Below are 18919 nucleotides of genomic sequence, written 5' to 3'. Positions count from 1 at the left end.
ACCCCCTGTTTGGGTTTAGGGGATATTTTGCCCAAAGGGAAAAGCTGTTAGTGGAATATACTTTGTATGCTGAAATATGGGTGTTTTCTTTGTAAAGCTTTTGTTGTAGGATTTGGCTGTGTTTGTTTGCTATTTCCTGGCTTCTTTGAAATACAAGTAAGTGTTTTGTATCTTTGTTTGGGTTTTTTGTGTGTGTTTTTCTTACACCAAGGCAATATTTTTACTCCAACAGAATTGGTGTGATCCCACATCCTGGAGATGTCACAGCAGAACCACGGGCATTGGTGGGATGTCCTCAGTGTGCAGCTCCCAGTACTGCTCATTTCATTACAGGTGACAGGCACTGCTTAGGGGAGCCTGTGAGCAGAGAACATCAATGACCAGTGCAGGCAAGGTCTGGGCCTCTTGGGCAGTAACATAAAACCCCAGCATTAAGTTCCTTTCATGTGGAGAATCCTTGTGGGCTTAGGAGCACAGCAATACTGCCTGTGAGGAGAAAATGTAGGGGTTTGTGGCACAGACCTGGCTGGCATGAACTGACTTTTTGCTGCTATTTCCTTCTTACAACAATGGAAGCATCTTGTGCCTTTGGCTTTCCAGGCTTTGTCTCATCCTCAAATAGATGAACTTAAAATATTCATTGCTTTTGGAAATCAACAACGATGGCCAGTAATTTCAATGAAGGGTGGGTATTTCCTCCCTTCCTGATTACCTACAATCTTTTCAGATGGAATATTTATGGCTGGCTGAGTGACAAGCTGGTGGCAATTCAAAACCAGGATGCAACAGAATTTCTGAGATTTTAAAGGCAGGGCAGTGCCTGCTCTCCAGCAGCAGGTGGCAATGCAAAATGCTTCTTCGTTGTAGTTAGGAAAAAAGCAGCAACATTCCAGAAAATGCTCTTCAAGTCTCCTGGAGTGAAGTTATACAGATTCAGTATTACAGATTGTGTTTGGCTGTTCATTATAATTGCACTGACTTTCCTAAAAGTCAGCATGCCCCCAAATCACACTGCTTTCCACAAGAAATTATAGGATGCCGAGAAACAGAAAGTGTCCTTGACAAGTTCTGTCACAGAACAATCAGACACTCGAGACAGTGATAACTGTGTGCAGCTGACAGCCCAGGCTCTTTGAACAAAATGGACAGAAAGTTCAAGATTCTGTTTGGACATGGCTCATTCTCTCTTGGATCTTACTAGCAGTTTCAGAGTTGGGGAGAGGCCACCAAAACCCACTGTTCTCACTCAGGTATTTGGCCAGGCCACCCCAGTTCCCAGCTCATCTGTGCTGGAGCAGCGTTGCCTGCTGAGTGCCTGTGGGAAGTCCATTCACATCCTTTCTCTTTTGTAGCAGAGCAATTCAACTCCATTAAAAAAAAATTTAAATATTGCCCTAATAAATGCCTGTAGCAGTGTGAAGTAGGAGGCAGGTAGCAAACTGCAGTGTTTCAAGGACATGTCTGCACAAAAAAAAAAAAAAAAAAAAAAAAAAAAAAAAAAAAAAAAAAAAAAAAAAAAAGTAGCCTTTTTTCCTGTTATCTATGATGTTGCAAAGAGAGCAACAGCAGTGATGACTGTACTGGGGACTGCCTAGATTTTATTTGAGGTAAATCTAAGTTCTAATTCCTAGTGCAGAATTACTTTATCTCCTTGACTCCAGAAAGCATTTGTATTCATATGAAACTCTTCTTGCATTCTGTTACAGTTTTAATTTAATTGCAGAGAATGAGCTGGTACAGTTCATGTACAAGTTCATTGAGGAGAACTGTGTACAGCATTCTCAATGCAGTGCCTCACCAAGTAAAGGTAAAACATGTTGCTCAGGCAACAGCAAGAGACACAGGGGAAAAAATATTCAGGGCAGATGAGAGGCAATATTCATCAAATGAAATATCGTAAATCTGCAGGGAAAGAAAAGTCATAATCAGCTCTCAGATTTTAATTATAGAAAGGAATCAAAATTCAGCCAAGAAAATAAAATTTTTCTTTGACAGTCCTAGCAGTGTAAGACAAAGTCACAGTTAACTAAATCAAGGCATGATTCAACAACTATTACAGTTTGCTGATGCCAAATGGAGACTGAGGCCAACATGTTTTGTCTGCTTTTGGAGATCAACCAACTCTTTAAAATAAAACTGCTGCAGAAATGTTGGACAGCAGTGTTATATTTTGCTAAGAGCTTTCTCTTTAGTTTTAACTTCCTTGCTACTCTGGTCCATAGTGTCACCTTGCAGAACTGAAAAGGTTGGTACACACCTTTGGTCTAATTATTGGATCTCCCAAAATTTTGATGTGGCAGCTTTAAACCCATTCTTTAATGTGCATTAGCACAGATGATGGTCCAAGACACTGGGGACAGAATTTTTAGCAAAAGCTACCAGGAGCTTATCTGGACAATTCACACCTTCCAGGAAGTTTTGTAAGACACAAGTAAGGAAATAGCAGTAGCACAAAAAAGACCTGTGACAGAGTGATAAGGTTTGCAGAAAAGTCACTTTCCCTGCACCAGGAAGGACTGTTTGGGGGGTCTGTAGCAAGCAAAGCTGGATTACATGATTGTTCCAAATGACATTTCACATCAGCAAAGACTCTTCAACTTATACACTGAGTTTCAGGTGTCATTTTCAGCAATTCAGGGACAATGTGAGTCCCATTATCACCTAGGGAAGCGATGTTCTGGGTGAGCTGTGAGCATCTCTACTCACTCAGCAGTGTAAACACTCCTTGCTGCCATTCACTGCCCAGCAGATCTCTCAGGCAGGAATGATTTCTTGTCTGAGCAGCTCATTCCTGCTCTTATACTTACTGAACACTGACCATGAGGCTTCAGCACTAGACATGTCAGCTACCCTTAAAGGGGATATTTCTCACAGTCCAGCTAATAAGCAATGAAGTTACTCTTTTATGAGAGCTGTGAAATCTCAAAAGTACCAATACAATACTCATGCAAGGGCCATAAATATCTCTTTATAGATGTCTATTCATTTATCAGTTCCATTTGTCTTAGTCAATTTATAAACAAGATTGCATTATAATGCCATGGTTATTCAATTTACTATTTAATATGTAAATATTTTTGAATAATAAAATGAATAGGTATTTATCTGAGACTTCTGAAATCCACAGTCACTTTTCTAGAAATTTCTGTACAAGAAGAAAGCAAAGGCTGCCTTTGTCCTGTCACTGTGCCCCTCAGTAAGACAGCCTTGCTTTTGCAAAGTGTATTTTTGTTACTTTATGTGATACCTGAACTTCCTGAGGTGCCATCCTAGGAATGTCTTTGCCTTTTCAATGTCAGGTGGAACCCTTTACTTCTTTTAAAGTAGATGGCAAACATGTTTACATGCTTCTATTCCAGGCTAGCACCCCAGCTGTTCTGGCACAGAGCACAAGCACAGCACAAGCCTCATTAGTGCAGCACTCAATGGGCAGGGCCAAATCTAGCAGATATTTGGAAGTCTAAAGAATCTGAATGCTTCCTACCCCAGTGTATCTTTAGAGAGTCTTCAGCTCCCAAGGAGATTGATGAGATCTTCCTGCGCTGTACTTGACATACCTGAGCTGTTGCCTCCAGCCAGCATGGTTGGGCTGACAGAGGATCTCCCCAGCCTGCTGGACACCATGGGGGGGCCTGGTGTTCCATCCCATTCCTGAGCTTTCCCTGGCTCCCTGGAGGAAGCTGAACCATGATGTCCTCTCTCTTTGTTTTCCAGCTTTGGTAGTGGTTCAGTGCTGTGGCTTCTGATCTTCAGCTCATCTAGTGGTTCTACAAAATACACGAGTTCACATTTCATTATAGAGTAACTGCTAATCATCCACATCATGCAATAATCTTTTGAAAAATACTCCATATATAATCAATCATAAATCCTTTAAGGGAAGTTGATAGCATGGTTTTACCATCTAGGCCAAAACCCTGTAGTTTATGTAGGTTTCAGTACACTTTTTAATTATTAAAAGCACACACCACGAAGCAGATGGATAAAATGTAACATTTCTGTTACAACTTTCAAATGCCAGGAAAATAATTTGGAAAATGGTTCCCTACCAAATTGTGGTTTATTAAAAATTTATACAAATATTTGAAATCTTTTCAGCTGTCATTTCATTAGGAAGAAGTTCTTCTTCAGGCACTTTCGAAGGAAGCTCTCTCCTAAGGCAATATTGTGCAAGCAAAGTATCTGTGCTTCTCATAAGCTCTAATAAAAAATCCACAAAACAAAACAAAACAACACAAATCCATTTTGGGTGTGCCCAGCACCATAACCTAGGGAATGAAATTGCAGTTGGTTGGAAAAGCCTTGGAGTCAGAAAATTACTTTCTGTTTGAAACACCATAAGTCAATGAAAAGAGGAGCAATTCAAAACACAGTTGAATGATTTTTTAAGTGAAGCAGTGATGTCTGCTTTCTTCATGGCTGGTGATTTTCTGTTCTTTTCTCAAGACCCCAATTTCTTTTCTTGCAGGTTGAGCAATGCATGGAGAAAGAATTAATTCCTGCTCTTTCCCATCTGTAGCTATGAAAAATTCACATGGAAAACTAGATACAGAAGAAACATTAGATTGCTCTTTAGTTGTAGGAGCTAATTACTGTGCTACTCAGTTATTCAAAGCTGCTGTTTACCTCATTTTGAAAAAAAAGATCAGTTTGGAATTTTATATCTCAAACCAAAAGAGATCCTTACGTGATACACCAGCAGAGTGTAGTCACACAGATTTATTAATCCACCCCCTGATGTACTTTAATTTCTGTATGTATCTACAGTCTTGGAATCCACATTTGATAGAGATAACAATCTTCCCTTGAGCTCTATGTCAAAAACTTTTAGTGGCTTCAAGAGACTTTGGAAGATTTGAGGGAGCCAAGCAAAGAGAAAACGCCAGGAGCCATTGAGAGGCAGGAGATGGCTCTGTGCTGAGGCAGGAGATGGCTCTGTGCTGAGGCAGGAGGGGCCTGTGCTGAATGGCAGGGCAGGATTTACAGTCTGAGCTGCCACTTCCAGTCATCCCCATGGCCAGGAACTGGGACTGCTCAACCACTCAGATGATACAGTCCCAGAAAAGCACCACATTCAAAGCACTTTGATTTGCCCGTGGCTCAATGCCCCACAGACTGTTACCTGTGCTACAGCACACAGGGGAAGATGCACTGCTAGACAGCTGTGCTGGGCAGAGACCCCACCCACACACAACAGTGACAAAATCTCACCTTGTTTTGGGTTCTTTGACATTCCAGTCTGCAGATGACCCTAGTGAGCAACAACCCACTCAGCTTGGGGTTTTCTCAATGAAACATCATACAGGAGACATGTAAAAATATCTAACAGGATATGCAGTGCAAGATGTAATCATTAGTGTATTTTGTTAATTACAATTGGTTAATAGTAAAATTAAATGCTGAAGATAACTTACCACAGCCTGCAAGTAGTAACACTGCATGAGAAAATGATTAAACCACCCTGGGCTGGGGTGAGCTGTAAAATTTATGGATTCTGTAAAATTTATGTGACAAAGACCTTCAAAACTCAAACCTCTTCCATGAACTTCTAACCTACCTACCTTGTCACCTACCTACTTTAATCTATGCAAAAAGACACTGCAGTGAAAATCCAGTGTTTGTTTTTCCCAGTTGGTAACCCCAGTGGGGTACAAGGTTGGATAACAGTCTGCATCAATATAACATGACATCTGCCTTTCAGGGACCTTTGCTAGGAGGTGTCTGTGACACAGATCTGTCTGGGACTGCACAGAGAGACCTGCTAATACAAAGAGCTGTGCAAAGAGGGAGAGCCCAAATTATTACCAGGATTAGAACTGTTTCAGTTGACAGCATCGAGCTATCAAAAATACTGATGTGTTTTCTCACATAACAGATGCATGCAATCATATGTGATTGTTTTTCTTCACACCAATAACATTCACTTCTTTAAGACACTCTCTATCTGGGAAAAGGAAAGATAAAAACAAAGTTTCAAAATTCTTTGGAAATGCACGCAATCCTCTTTCCCTCTAGTACAGGATGATGTCTAGATTGCAGTTTATTCTTCACAGCAAAATGAAGAGAAAGCCAGAAGACTAGAATGTGGTTTTAGAAACTAAGAATTGGGCCCTCCAAGTGCCCTACCAAATTAATGCATCATTCAATAGAGTTAATTTACTATGTCATCCAGCTGCTCCTGGAAATGCTGTGACTACCTTAGTGAAAACCTTCTCTCTGTGTGCCTCATTGCCACTACTTGAACACTTCCCCTTGAAATTTCACACACATGCAGTCAGACCTCATCACAGTGGAAGTGCTCTGGCTGAGTGTGTAGCTAAGGATTTATCTACTTCAGTTTACTTAACAGAGAAACATTTGTACTTGTTGCCTGATAAAAAAGATTTGTGTATTCTTAGTTTTTACTGTCAGCTGAATCAAAGCACAGCTTTTGCAACCAGCTGGAAACTGTGGAACTATTCAGACTAAATAAAGATTTGGTTTATAGTCTAATTTTTTATAAGGTGTAGAAAATCAGTTTTCAGCTGGCTGTGTAGACTTTATAAATTTACATTCCACTCTCCTTTCTTAGGGATTTTCAGTTCACAGTTTATCTGAAAAGTAATATATCCTAAAAATGAAAAGCAGATTGAAACAGATTATAATGTCATGTAGCCCATCACAGGGCCTGAGTCATTATTATTTGGTGATCATTATCAGTAACAATGATACACAGACAGAAAACAACATGTCAGTGTTTTATGTAGTTTTCTGTAATATTACTTTCCAGGTCACTTGCAAATATAGAAAAAGAATGAAAAAGGAAATTATTGCCTCACTTTTACTGAAATATTTTGGGGAGAAGTTTAGAACAATTTCAGCTTCTTTAATAAATGTCAATGGGAATCACACCCAAACTCAATTAAAATAAATTAAAAAATCACTCTGCTACTTCTTGGTCAACTGAAAGAGCACTTCAGTTCCAGTGTGCCCAGGACAGCTCCAGAAATGCAGAATGCTCCCCTGCCAGGTCTCAGCCCATCCCTGGCCCATTTGTTGAGTGTGCCAGCCGCTTGGATGTTTTTATCTTGTCAACTACTCCTTGCTGCAAATGTAGCCTCACAGAGCCAGCTAAGTGGCACAAATGCTTGTGTCTTACAGGAGCACATTCCCTGCTCCATGTTTTGGCTCCTGTATCCTGGCACAAGGCGCTGGCAGAGGGCAGAACATGCCTGTAGTTACCTGTGGGGTGGGGATCTTATCATCCCCTGAAAAGCAAACCAGGATATTTTACACAGAGTAACCCTTTAAAAAAGCTACAGCAGGACTTAAATGGCCACTTTATCCCTATTGATCCATCCTAAAAACAGGAACTCTTACTGGTCAGATTTATCTATGTGCACAGAGACACAGCTGAAAGGTAACAGCAGCTGCTGCACAGCTCTTTTTAATTTTTTTTTATTTGGGAACTGCAGAAACATAGGCTGGATCTAGGTTATCTTGTGCTGTTAAAAACCTGAATATGGAGGTGGGAAATACCAAAGCTCAGTATTATGCTGGGAGCTCACTGAGTCATATGGTGGCCACCAGAAAATCCTTTTGCAGTCAAGTGCTGCTTTTGAAAAGCTGAAATTATTATGGAAAGCATCTTTATTGTTCAATAATTCTTCCACAAAAAAGGTACATAAAAATGTAAATTTCAAGAAATAATTCACTGTTTTAAATATTTATGGACACAGTTGGTTAAACTGCCATAAAGGCAGTCAAATGTTTCAAGCACTTTCAGCTGTCATAGTATTTCAATATGTAAAGATATGCGTTTTTCTTATTTATTTCACCTGAATCTCAGACTTTTCCATTTAAAGTATGAGATGGTTAAAATCTCCTATAAACGATATATTTTACAGATAATTGGCATGTACAATCTCCCCTTTAGGAAAGGTCCCCTAATAGCCTAGCCACTAGGCAAGGCTGGCATGTGAGCTGTGGTACTAGAAAACTTGGAAATGCTAAAGGAAGTGAGAAACAGAGTCAGTTGTAACTTGGATCTAAGAAAACTGAAATTACAGCAACAGAAAACATCTTATCCAAAAAGCTATCATTCAAAGTATAACTCAGTGGCCAGTCTGCCACTTCTTAAACACAAATTAATTTCAGGTCCAGGTGGCTTCTTAGTGCAATGCTAAGTGATAAATGGCAGAACCTTTATTACTGCTAGGGGTTTGGGGGAAGAAAGAAAAGCCATTGTCTTGAGGAACTTAAAATGAAGACTGCTCTCTGCCATCTTTCTCAGATGTGAGCTGAAATGTATAAGCTAATCCATACATTAATAATTTATTCCTTTTTTTCCTTTCTGTTTGTTATAAACCTAAATAAATAATATATTACTGTAGGCAGAACTCAAACTCACATACTGGGGGGAGCAAATGGTCTAAAATTCAGCAGTCACATACAGGTGCAAACAAAGTCATTCAGGATGGGGTTTAGATGTGAGCCAGGGCTCCTGGTCTCCTCCAGCCTTGACCATCAAGGCCACAGGGCAGGCGTGGCCCTGGCTGAGGGAGCAGCAGCACAGAGCACCCCAAGGGCACACCTGGAGGGGGGCAGGTGCAGGATGAGACTGCAGCCAGCGCCTGTGTGAGGGTCAGTGCTACCTGAGACATGGCCAGGCACAGTGTCCCAGTGTCCCTCCTGCCACTGCTGGCTCCAGGGCAGCCAGGGCCTGACTGAGCCCTTCCACAGGCACTGCATGTACAGCAATACTGGGCCTTCCAGAGAGCCCCAGAGCTTCTTCTGTCTGCACCCCGGGCTTTTTATTTACCTTTACTACACATTTAAAATTAGAGCCACCTTTTAATGGATTTCCTGATGTGCAGTGCTTTGTCTGATCTGCACAGGTGTAAATTTATCCCAACGTCTCCCAAAGAAAAATAACCAGTTATTAATATCACATGCAAGAAACATGGATAATGCTCAGTGTTTCCGCCATTAAAAAAAAAAAAAAAAAAAGAGCATATTATACTGTCAATGAAACCCATATCCTCATCTTTATTAACTATAGTGGTTTGTCAATTCTGACTTCACCCACTTGCTAATTAAGCAGAAGTTTGCTTTGCATATCAATTTTTAATACCCCTTTTTTACAGTTAAGCAAGAGTTGCAGCAGCCAGCTTGTTCAATTAAAAGCAGCTCTGACCTAGTTCCATGCAAAATCAATAGAAAGCCTGAAATTCTCACAAACCATCTAACATTTAGGGAAGACATGGCTGAACTTCTTCTTAGTGTCCATGGAGCACGTTTCTGTGAACAGTGTAGGGCTTTTTTTGCTTTATGTAGTGAAATCCAATGGAGATCACAGTGGTCTGCTACAGACAGCCAAGGGAGGGGAAGAGGGATTGATGAGGAAAATGCATTTAGTTGGTTTTCTGTGGCTGTCCCAAACCTGCTAAGTGTGCAATCCTGCTTAGGAAAACAAGACAGGAAAAGAGAAAGTCACAGTACAACTAACTGAAGACTAATGAAAAAGGGATAGATTTATAGCAAAACATTTATGCCATAGATTTATCAACCAAGGTTCAGAATAAAAATATTCAATGAAAACTATGAAATTTGTAATCTGATTGAAAAAATAGAATGCAATTCTTTAAGTTCCAATAAACTTCAGCTGGTGGCATTAGTCCCTTTAAAGACAAATTTTTAAAAATTCACCATTGTAAGACATATTCAACATTATTTGATGTCATATAGTTAGAGAAAAAATCCTCTTGTATATTGATTGAAATAAAGGAAAACCTGTTTTTACTATTAAATAAGGAGAGACATTTTTCATCCCTAGAAGTGTTCAAAAAATGTGTGGATATGGCACTTGAGGACATGATTTAGTGTTGGAAATGGTGGTGGTGCTGGGCTGACAGTTGTAACTGTCTTAGAGGTCTGTTCCACCCTTAATTCTGTGATTCTATGACTGATCCAAGATGATCATATTTTGGCATATATTACAGAAGTGATGACAATCCCCTGTTTCCAACAGGGCCATCACTATTTCTTAATTATTCACTCAGTGCTTGATCTTTTAATTGTGCCTGTTCTGCTGCAAATCATATCACAACTCCATCATCTGACCAAAGAGGCAACATCTGGAAGATATGCACTGTACAGGTGTACTACTAGAGCAAAGAAAAGCAGTGTCCTGGGACTAAACAGTACATCAAATGGCAGTCTGTTAACAAGTTTTCTACTTAATTCAGACTAGTCACAATTACATAATTAGGTAGAACACTTTATTATGTGACATTCACTGCACTTATTTTTTTATCATTTTCCTTTCTGACCTTGGAATGCTGGAAATTGGTGACTTGGACTTAAAAAAATCTTAACAGAAGCCTTTGTTTTCTGGTACCTTTTTGGGCAAAAAACCTAATTACAAGAAGTCAGAGGGAATTCTGGTATTGCCTTCAACAGAGCAAGGGTTTTCCTTGCAGCAGTTATCAGCTGGGGCTAGCCAGCCATGCTGATTGATACGAGCGTCATATCAATCAGCATGGCTGATTAGCTGATCATAGGGAGCTGCAAACATTTCTCTTACAAAGTTTTTGCACCCTGATCTGCTGATAATCCAGGTTGTGCTTTCAATTAAAAAACTAAATGTGTGCACAAACATTTCATACCCACAGGTGGGTATGAATAAGGTCTATGATTGTTTGCAGCAGATAGGATTTAAGTAGAAGAAGGAGCCTGAAAAGTCTGAGTGTGGCAGGCTTGTGAAACTTTGGTTTCACTGCCATTAGCCTTGGGCTAATTAGCAACACACTGCACATAAGCACAGACTGCCATGCCCACCCTAAAATCTATAATGATCAAAGAAAACTCTGTTAATGAAACCTGTAATGAAACTGTGAAAATGAGTCTCTGTAAAGGTGGTCCAACTGTTACCTGGCACTTGATTTGAAAGGATGGCACCTACTCTCACTTGAAGGCCTTCCTTCTCAGCCCCATTCATTTCACCTCTCACTCATTCTGTTATTCAGGTCCTTAAAATGCACTCTTGATCTTTGAATGAGGACAAAATGGTTTGATGGGTCCTGCACACATCGTAGCACAGTATGACAAGAAATCATAAGGCAAGAGTGAGCCAAAAGAGATGAAGTATAGAGATATTTCAAGAAAAATGTTTTGTAGAAAGTTCATGACCTTATGTTTCAAAGCTTCACTTCAAAAACATCAATCTTTCATGGAAGTCCTGACTATATTAAACTTGTCAACACTCTTTTGTCAAGTTTTCTGCTGAAAAACAGCCTTTGAACTCTTTCAGGAGTTTGAGTGTAAGGTTTTTCCATTTTCTGAACACTTTAATTTCTTCTAAAGAGTATGTTTTTATCCGGATTCAGTAGTAAATGTTAGTCAAAAATGAAGATATAGTAAAGGATATGGATTGTGGAAACTGGGGACAGAAAACCCCCCCTTTTGTATGTGCACGTAACAATATCAATTTCAAAGTTGAAGTGAAAATGAATTCTTTCCTGGCTATTTTGTCTAGGGTTTAACTAGCTGTATGAAAAACATTTTCATTAACAAATTTCTTTTTACTTGCTTTATTGATGAATTAGAAAATTTGCCTTTCATTGTTAGAGCAGACATGCCAATTGCACAGCTCTTGTTTTGTCCAATATGTTACCTGTAAAAGAGGATCTTGACAATTCCTGGACATTGACCTCATCTGAATTTTGCTCTCTCTTACAGAGCCAGGCACAATCACCTAATGCTGCTGTGCAGCCTCTACGCCTGGCTCTAGGTCAGGATCCCAAGAAATTTTTGCTCTGCAAGTAAATGCTTAAGATTCCTCCCTGTTTCAGGATGAAACCTTTGTGTCATTCTGGCTTTATGTGCATTTTAACAGAATTAATTATTTTAGGCCCTCCCCACTTTCTAATTAGAGGTTTGATTTTGTGAACTGGTTTTATTCTTGTTAGCAAAGCAACTGTGAAGCCATGCCAGCACAGACTTCCGATATTGAGGAAATAAGTAGAATTGCAGATGGTCTTGTAACAGCTCTGGCTGATGTCTGTGCTTGCAAGGCCTTACAATTATTGCCTTCACAAATGTGCAGAGCAGCTACTGTGGCTGGCACAAGGCTGTGTCTGTGTTACAGCACATGCAAACTACATACAAATCACACAAACATTGCTGGAGCAGTAAACTAGCTACAGATTTCCTGGAAGAAGGTACTTTTTGAGTCATGAATTCAAATTCACACACAAAAATAAAGTAATTGCCATCTTCAGTAAAATTAAACACACAGCTTCTCTCTTGCAGATGAGTAGTTACAAGAACAATGGTTCTCCTTACTCATTCTTCAATGCCAGATAAAGTGCTAATTGCATGTTACTGTTTTTACAATAAAATAATTATTAGGAATGGATAATTCTATTCAAAAGAGTGAAAAGAACGAGAACCTTCACATCAAATTGAATGTAAAGGAACCTGATTCTTTAATGTGCATGATTATCCTCACAATTATTTCCTCAGTGTTCCTGCACTTTTCACCTTATCTATACCTAGCATGTTTGTACACCCCAGCAATTTCATCGTTTGATATTTGAATCATTTACATGTATAACCTAAATAAAACCATTTCTAACACTTAGATTTTTCTTATTACTGATAGAGTCTTGGAAGGTTGAGAGAAAATTTCAGGGGAAGCACATCTACCTCTCCTCCATTAAGAGCCAAGGACCCTTTATCAGAATATTATTTCTTCTACCAGGAAACTAATGAAAGTAAAGGCGGAAATGGCCTCAAACTGGACCAGGGGAACTTCAGGTTGGACATCAGGAAGAACTTTTTCATTGAGAGAGTTGTCAAGCTTTGGAACAGACTGCCCAGAGAAGTGATGGAGTCACCGTCCCTGGAAGGGCTCAAGAAATGACAGTCTATGGTTTGTTTAGCAAGGTGGTGTTTGGTCACAGGTTGGACCCCATCTTGAAGGTCTTTCCCAACCTCAGTGATTCTGTGGGTAGATTAGAGAATACACTGACAAAAATATGCAGCATATCATGTGTTCATTCACTACTCAGTGTTTCTATTATTCACTGCAACATTCTAGAAGCCAAAGTACAGAGTGGTTTTGCAAGGAACAGTAGCCTGAGACAGAGAGAGGACCCTCTTGTCATAATTTATAGTGGGATCCCCTGAAGTAGATCTTCAGGGACCTTCGGATTGGGTCTTTAAAAAATGAACTTTTTCAGGCGGGAACCAAATCAGTTGTGGCAAAAAAAGTGTGTCCTTTTAAAATGGATAGATAAATCACTCAGGCCAAGATATTGCCAGTGTTTGTTACACAGATTAGTAAGGTAAAACCATTTTAAGAAATATAAAGAGGAGAAATAGCAGTCAGAGATATTAGATTTTGGAAGTGAGGGAATAAACCATATTCCTCCCTTTACTCCCCACAAAGTTCCCACCATCTTCTCTTAAATTGCAGAAGTTCTACAGCTGTGTCACTGTAAGAACAGATAAGGCATTTCATTAAACCTTTTCCCTTGTAAAGATGCAATAACAGCAGCTCAAGAAGCCATTGAATCAGTTTTCAGATAATATGCTGGTGTGCATGAGTATTTAATTTAACAGTGACCTCAAGCAGCTCCTCTAGCTATGATGCAGATATTCCAATTAATGAATAAAAAATAAGTTTTGTTTGCAAAACTGTTTTTTTCTCTTGGGATTAATTTTGAGGAAACTATTATGATCTGCTCTTTGAAACTTGTACAGTATTTCACCATCCTAAAGTTCACAGCCTTTGGTTTGTGGGTGGTGGTGTGGTTTGGATGGTTTTGATTACTTTTCCTAAACAACACTGTGATCTCCTTCCCTGTGATTTGGTTTAAGAGACTTAAATGCTATCTCTATACACTTACCTGTGGAAAATGTCAAATGGGGTTCAAAGTGCTTTATAAGCACTGCTTTACACTAAACAGAGACCTTCCTACTAATAATCTCTAGTTTTACTTTTAGGACGTAACAACCAAAAATGCACTTGAATCCTAATGCAAAGAAAATCTGACTCTTAATTCAGAAAAAGATTCATTTCCAGGCCCAATGTTTGGTTGTAAAGAGAAGTTCTGAAATAGCTGGCAGCTCATGCTCTCAGGCCACTGGCACTGCCAGCCCAGCCGCTTCATCCGATGTGTCTGCGCCAACTTCCTGAGTGGAGGAAACATAAATAACCCTGCACCATTCTATTAAATCAAAACACTTCCATTCCTATCCTCCCTTTTATTTTTCCTTAGTTCTTTCACAATAGGACCTGATACCCTGCACTGACACACCATCCCCTGAAAAAACTGCAGTGGGAAATTTTAACAAAATGTATTTAGCAGTTTTGTTGAAGCCAATATATGCTTATGGAAAACATCACCAGATTAAGCATTTCTTGCCATTAAGATTGAGCACCCATAAGTTGGTCATAAATTGTGTGGTCCTGCTTGAAACAGAAAGGCAATAAACTCTCCAATTCAGCATCCTGCTGTATCACTGCACCATTTTGAATACAAGCTGTTCTAGTCACAAAGGACACATTTATTTTCTTGAAGCCAGAGACACAGATGGTATAAACTGGAGTACCTCTCCCGATTTCAAATAAAAAGCAGTGATTTATAAGTGCTGAGGATTTGGTCTAAAGGTCAAGATATTTCTCTGGCTTAGAAAGCTCTGTTCAGGGGAGTGGGGAAAATCAATGGCACTTAAAACTGAGAACCTATTATCATTATCCACATCCTTAAGTGCAGCACGTGTTCCTCTGCTTATTTACAATATAGTGAACTGGGTGGCAGTAAGTGAACTCAAAGCATTTTTCACTCTCTATTTTTGACAACTTTCAGACATCTCACATCTTACTGTACGTTAAACCTAAAGAGAAAGTCTTTTTCATTTCTTTACCTGGAGCCATCTTTTACTTGAAATATAACAGAGAGAGAATTACTTTATCTCTTTTTCACCCCTTACAAGCTTATTTCCTCTTCAGAAAAATAAATTTTATCAAGCAGACAAGTAATATAAACAGAAGGAATAAATAAATCTGTATACATCAATCAGAGACAGCAGCTGTTTCCAGAAAAACCTGAGCAATTATTTATGAAATTATGTCTTCTTGAATGCTTCTGCATACCCTCAGAATCCCGGGAGGGCCTGATTTCCTGATGAGCCTAAATTGCTGAAATAGAAGATGAGACAATGCCATGGTACCAATTAACAAATGTATTGCATATTGTCTCAAAATGCTTGTTTTCTGTTTTAATAACTCCATCTAATAAAGGCATTCCTTCATCCTAAGCATGGAGGAGCATCCCACCATCAATGACTTGGATGACTAAATGCCCTTAAAATGGCCATACTCACTTTTGTGTGAGAGCAGCAAGACAGTAAATACACAGCATATATTTCAATCAAGGAACAGGTGTCCATTGATTTATCCATTAGAAACAAGTTCTTAAACCTGACATTACCCTTGGTGCTGAGGAAGAATGGAATTACTGTGCTGCAATGCAAAATGGGGCAGGGATGGTGGAGCTGTGGCATGGAATTATCAGGCTGGGATGTGCAAGGTGCCACGGGGCTGCCATGGGTGCTTCCACACATTTCCCCTTTGCACCTTTGCTTTGCAGCTCACTGCTTCCCCTTTAGACTAGAGCCCAGGTGAAATGATGTTTTTCTGCCTTTTGTAGGCTTAGCTGAAAGACCTTACTGACACATCATGATTTTTCTTTCCAATTATTGTCTGTGATTGCTAATTGGGGAACACGTGACAGCTTCAACAAGAGTCTCCACAGCTAGCTGGATTAGCTGATCAAGCCCCAAATAGTTAGTCCACTGCACACCTTCCTTTGCTGGGGATCTCAGGACTGCTGTGGAAACACAACAGCAGGCACGGCTGAAGCAGCACTCAAGACCACTGAACTGCAAGGTGAATCTTGTTTTACCCCAGAAATTTGGCTCCTGAAGGATGCTGACCATATCCGGTCATCCCCATGTGTACACTTCAGGCATTTTCAGTGCTGTCCCACAGCCTGGCACAGCCCCCAACAGACCTGTCCCTCAGGGGAGGACACAGCTCCCCCAGGTGACCCTGGCAGATCATCACCTTTGTGGGTGCAGGGGTCCACAGTTCTTGCCCAGAGTATACACTCACAAGGAGCACCTGCAGAAAGTGTTTCTGATGCTGCAACTCCTTGGCTTGCTGATATCTTGGTAGGTTGGAATAGATGCAGCAAGGTAGGCCTCTTGGGGTTTGACTAAATGGAATTAACTGAAGTAAGATCATATCCCTCCAGAGGTGGTCAAATGTCATTCTCTTCAAAGCTGGTGTTCTCTTTGCCTTTTCCTCTGGCACTTTCCCATGAAGTGTTTGCTCTCAGACCTACTTTCAGGACTGTCAAATGAGAAGTGACTGTTTTGTTCACCTCATTTAATCCCACACATATCATGGCTCATCAGATTACAAAATCTTACTATTATGGAAACGGATGCTTCTTCAGTGATGGAGAAATCAGTACACCTCTGACTCAAAGGTTCAGGAATAACTGAAAAGCTGTAGCTGTCTCACTAGACTGAATATAGCATTCATACTTCATAGAATCAATTGCTACATTGCAGAAAAAGGAACAGAGAATTAGGCTGACATCCCTTTGGATAAAGATATGGAAAAAATATTAACCTAGAGGTTAGAAATGAGGTATGTATTCAAATAGTCTCTAATGCCAAAAGTGTAGCAGTGCAGCTGTGCAGTAGTTGAGCAATGGATGTAATGAAGTATCTATAATGGTTTTCATGGCCAGCCTCATCTTGCAGGCAAGCTTTTCCTCTTCAGGACAACAGAGGCAGAGCAGGTACACAAATGAGAAGGCATGCACACAATGCCATCCCAATCCCACCCTGCTTTGGCCAGTGTTTCTCATCCTAACTCTGTTCGAAATACATCAACTGAAATCCTGCCCTGTGCCTCTCATTCTGGACTTAATGCATGAAAATAGAGGTTAAATGGGCCCACATGGGGTGAATTTTCATTTGATGCATCTCCCAAACTCTGTTCTCCATCACACTGCTCTATCTAACAAGGAACCCAAAGCTGACTGAGAAACACAGAATGACCTGGATTTAAGGGACCTTAAAAATCATCTAGTTTCAACCTCCCTGCCACAGGCAGGGATGCCATTCACCAGATCACATTGCTCAGGGCCCCATTCTACTCTAAGTCTCAGCTGCCTGAAGTCAGCCTAAACTCATTTTCAACAACTGATCTACTTCAGACTCCCTCCTCTCCTCACACTATTTGATATGTTTAGATTCTTAATTCAGTACCAGCCAGGAACAGGAAATGTTAATAATTACCCCAATTTCCAATCACTATAACTGATCTTTCAAAGCACCACATTCACGAATTTCCTCCCTTTATGTGACTAGAAGCTGAAGAGTGAAACTCCACGTGGGCAAACATCAAAGCAGCTCTGAAGCCCTGCAGAGCAGCTTAGGAAAACAAAAACCTGAGCTGCATCACTTGCTCTGATCTCACACCTCGTGCTCATCCAGAGTCAGAGCACACAGCTGAGGTCACTGCTCTCTTGTGCAGTTCATTTGGGTGAATGTTTGCAATAACCACTCCAAACTGGTACGAAGCTCCCAGGAAACTGTGAGGAAACAGAAGCCTTAACAAATGGGAACAATCAATATAGAGAAAGAAAGGCTAGTCCTGACAAGGATTTACAGGACCATCTCACAAAGAAAGCCTTGGAATAACAGCCTGAAAGCCAGTGCAGAAGCACAGCAGCCTCTGCCCTGCTCTGTAGGATGTGGGGATGCCTTCAGGCACATGACTCCTCATGGAGTACAGAGCGTTTCTGTGGTGAAGAAATGACAGAAGCAGCAAATACAGCTCCAAAAAAGCTTCAGACCATTCCCTTCCTCTCCCTCTATAAATCCCTCTTTACTGAAGGACAAAGGTGACACAGACACTCAGTGTGCACAGTCACAATGAAGGAACTATGTGGTTCCACACAGCTGGATTGAGTGGCTGTCCTTCAACACCTTCCAGCTGCTTCAGAAAAGAGCACAGTGCAGCAGCCCAAGTGCTGGTACCCTTTAAATAGTTTCCCTCTAACTTCTGAGGATTGACATTGTATTTCACAGGGGTCTCCCAAGTGTTAAGGCACACAGTCATGTTATCCCACACAAACACAGAAAGGATTAAGGAACAGTCAGTGACAATTAGTAATGTTTATCTTTTCCACTGTTTCACATTCTTCATGTTCTACATCTTTCTTCAGTTTCTGTAGGGCTGTCTCCACTTTTTTGTAGGTTTTTTTTTTGCATAATGTTCTACCAATATTTTTTTCATTTCTGATTTGGCCTTACAATTTACTTTTCTTTGTTATTTTCTCCCCACTTTCATAATTGTCTGTAATACATATTTAAAATGTTAAAAGCATGCAAAAGGGTTTTTAGAAAACAGGACAATAAGGACCAAGGTTTCCTTACCATATCAGATGAGTAGCCCAGCCTCCCCTGTCTATCACCATGTAAACCATGACATGTAAGTGTGGCTGTCTGGTCAAATGTCATGCTCAAATCTCCCAATTTAGATTCTTTATGGTGGATCATTTCAATGTAGAATTGAAAGACATAAAATGCCAGACCTGTATGTGTTTTCTATAAATCTTAGAGTGTCTTCTACCTCTGCAATATCTGAACACAAACCTGATTCTTGCTCAGGGCAGTAATCCCACAGGATTAAGTCATACTGTAAATACCAGACAAATTACAATTGGATTAGATGAGCAGTCTGTTCATTTACTCAACACAGCTGTACTCCAGAGTCTTTTCACTACTGTTGTCTATTTATAACATGAATGTGTTTTTCTTAAATAAATGAACACAACTTGAATTTCATATC

General features: G+C 40.1%; 1 protein-coding gene across 5 annotated transcripts in view; it reads right to left on the bottom strand.

Moving 5' to 3' along the window:
• The window catches only part of NYAP2 (neuronal tyrosine-phosphorylated phosphoinositide-3-kinase adaptor 2), a 135686-nt gene that overhangs the window by 31721 nt on the left and 85046 nt on the right, over positions 1-18919 (bottom strand). For all 5 annotated transcript variants that reach the window (XM_071437520.1, XM_071437521.1, XM_071437522.1 and 2 more), the window contains one exon: positions 3558-3767. In XM_071437520.1, the coding sequence (XP_071293621.1) occupies positions 3558-3767 (210 nt within the window). The remainder of the gene's footprint in view (positions 1-3557; positions 3768-18919) is intronic.

The sequence above is a fragment of the Agelaius tricolor genome, unplaced genomic scaffold (assembly GCF_023055355.1).
Source record: "Agelaius tricolor isolate 1412-34295 unplaced genomic scaffold, bAgeTri1.0.p SCAF_12, whole genome shotgun sequence".
Taxonomy (NCBI): domain Eukaryota; kingdom Metazoa; phylum Chordata; class Aves; order Passeriformes; family Icteridae; genus Agelaius; species Agelaius tricolor.
Note: the sequence above shows the minus strand (reverse complement) of the source record. Positions and strands in the feature narration are given on the sequence as shown.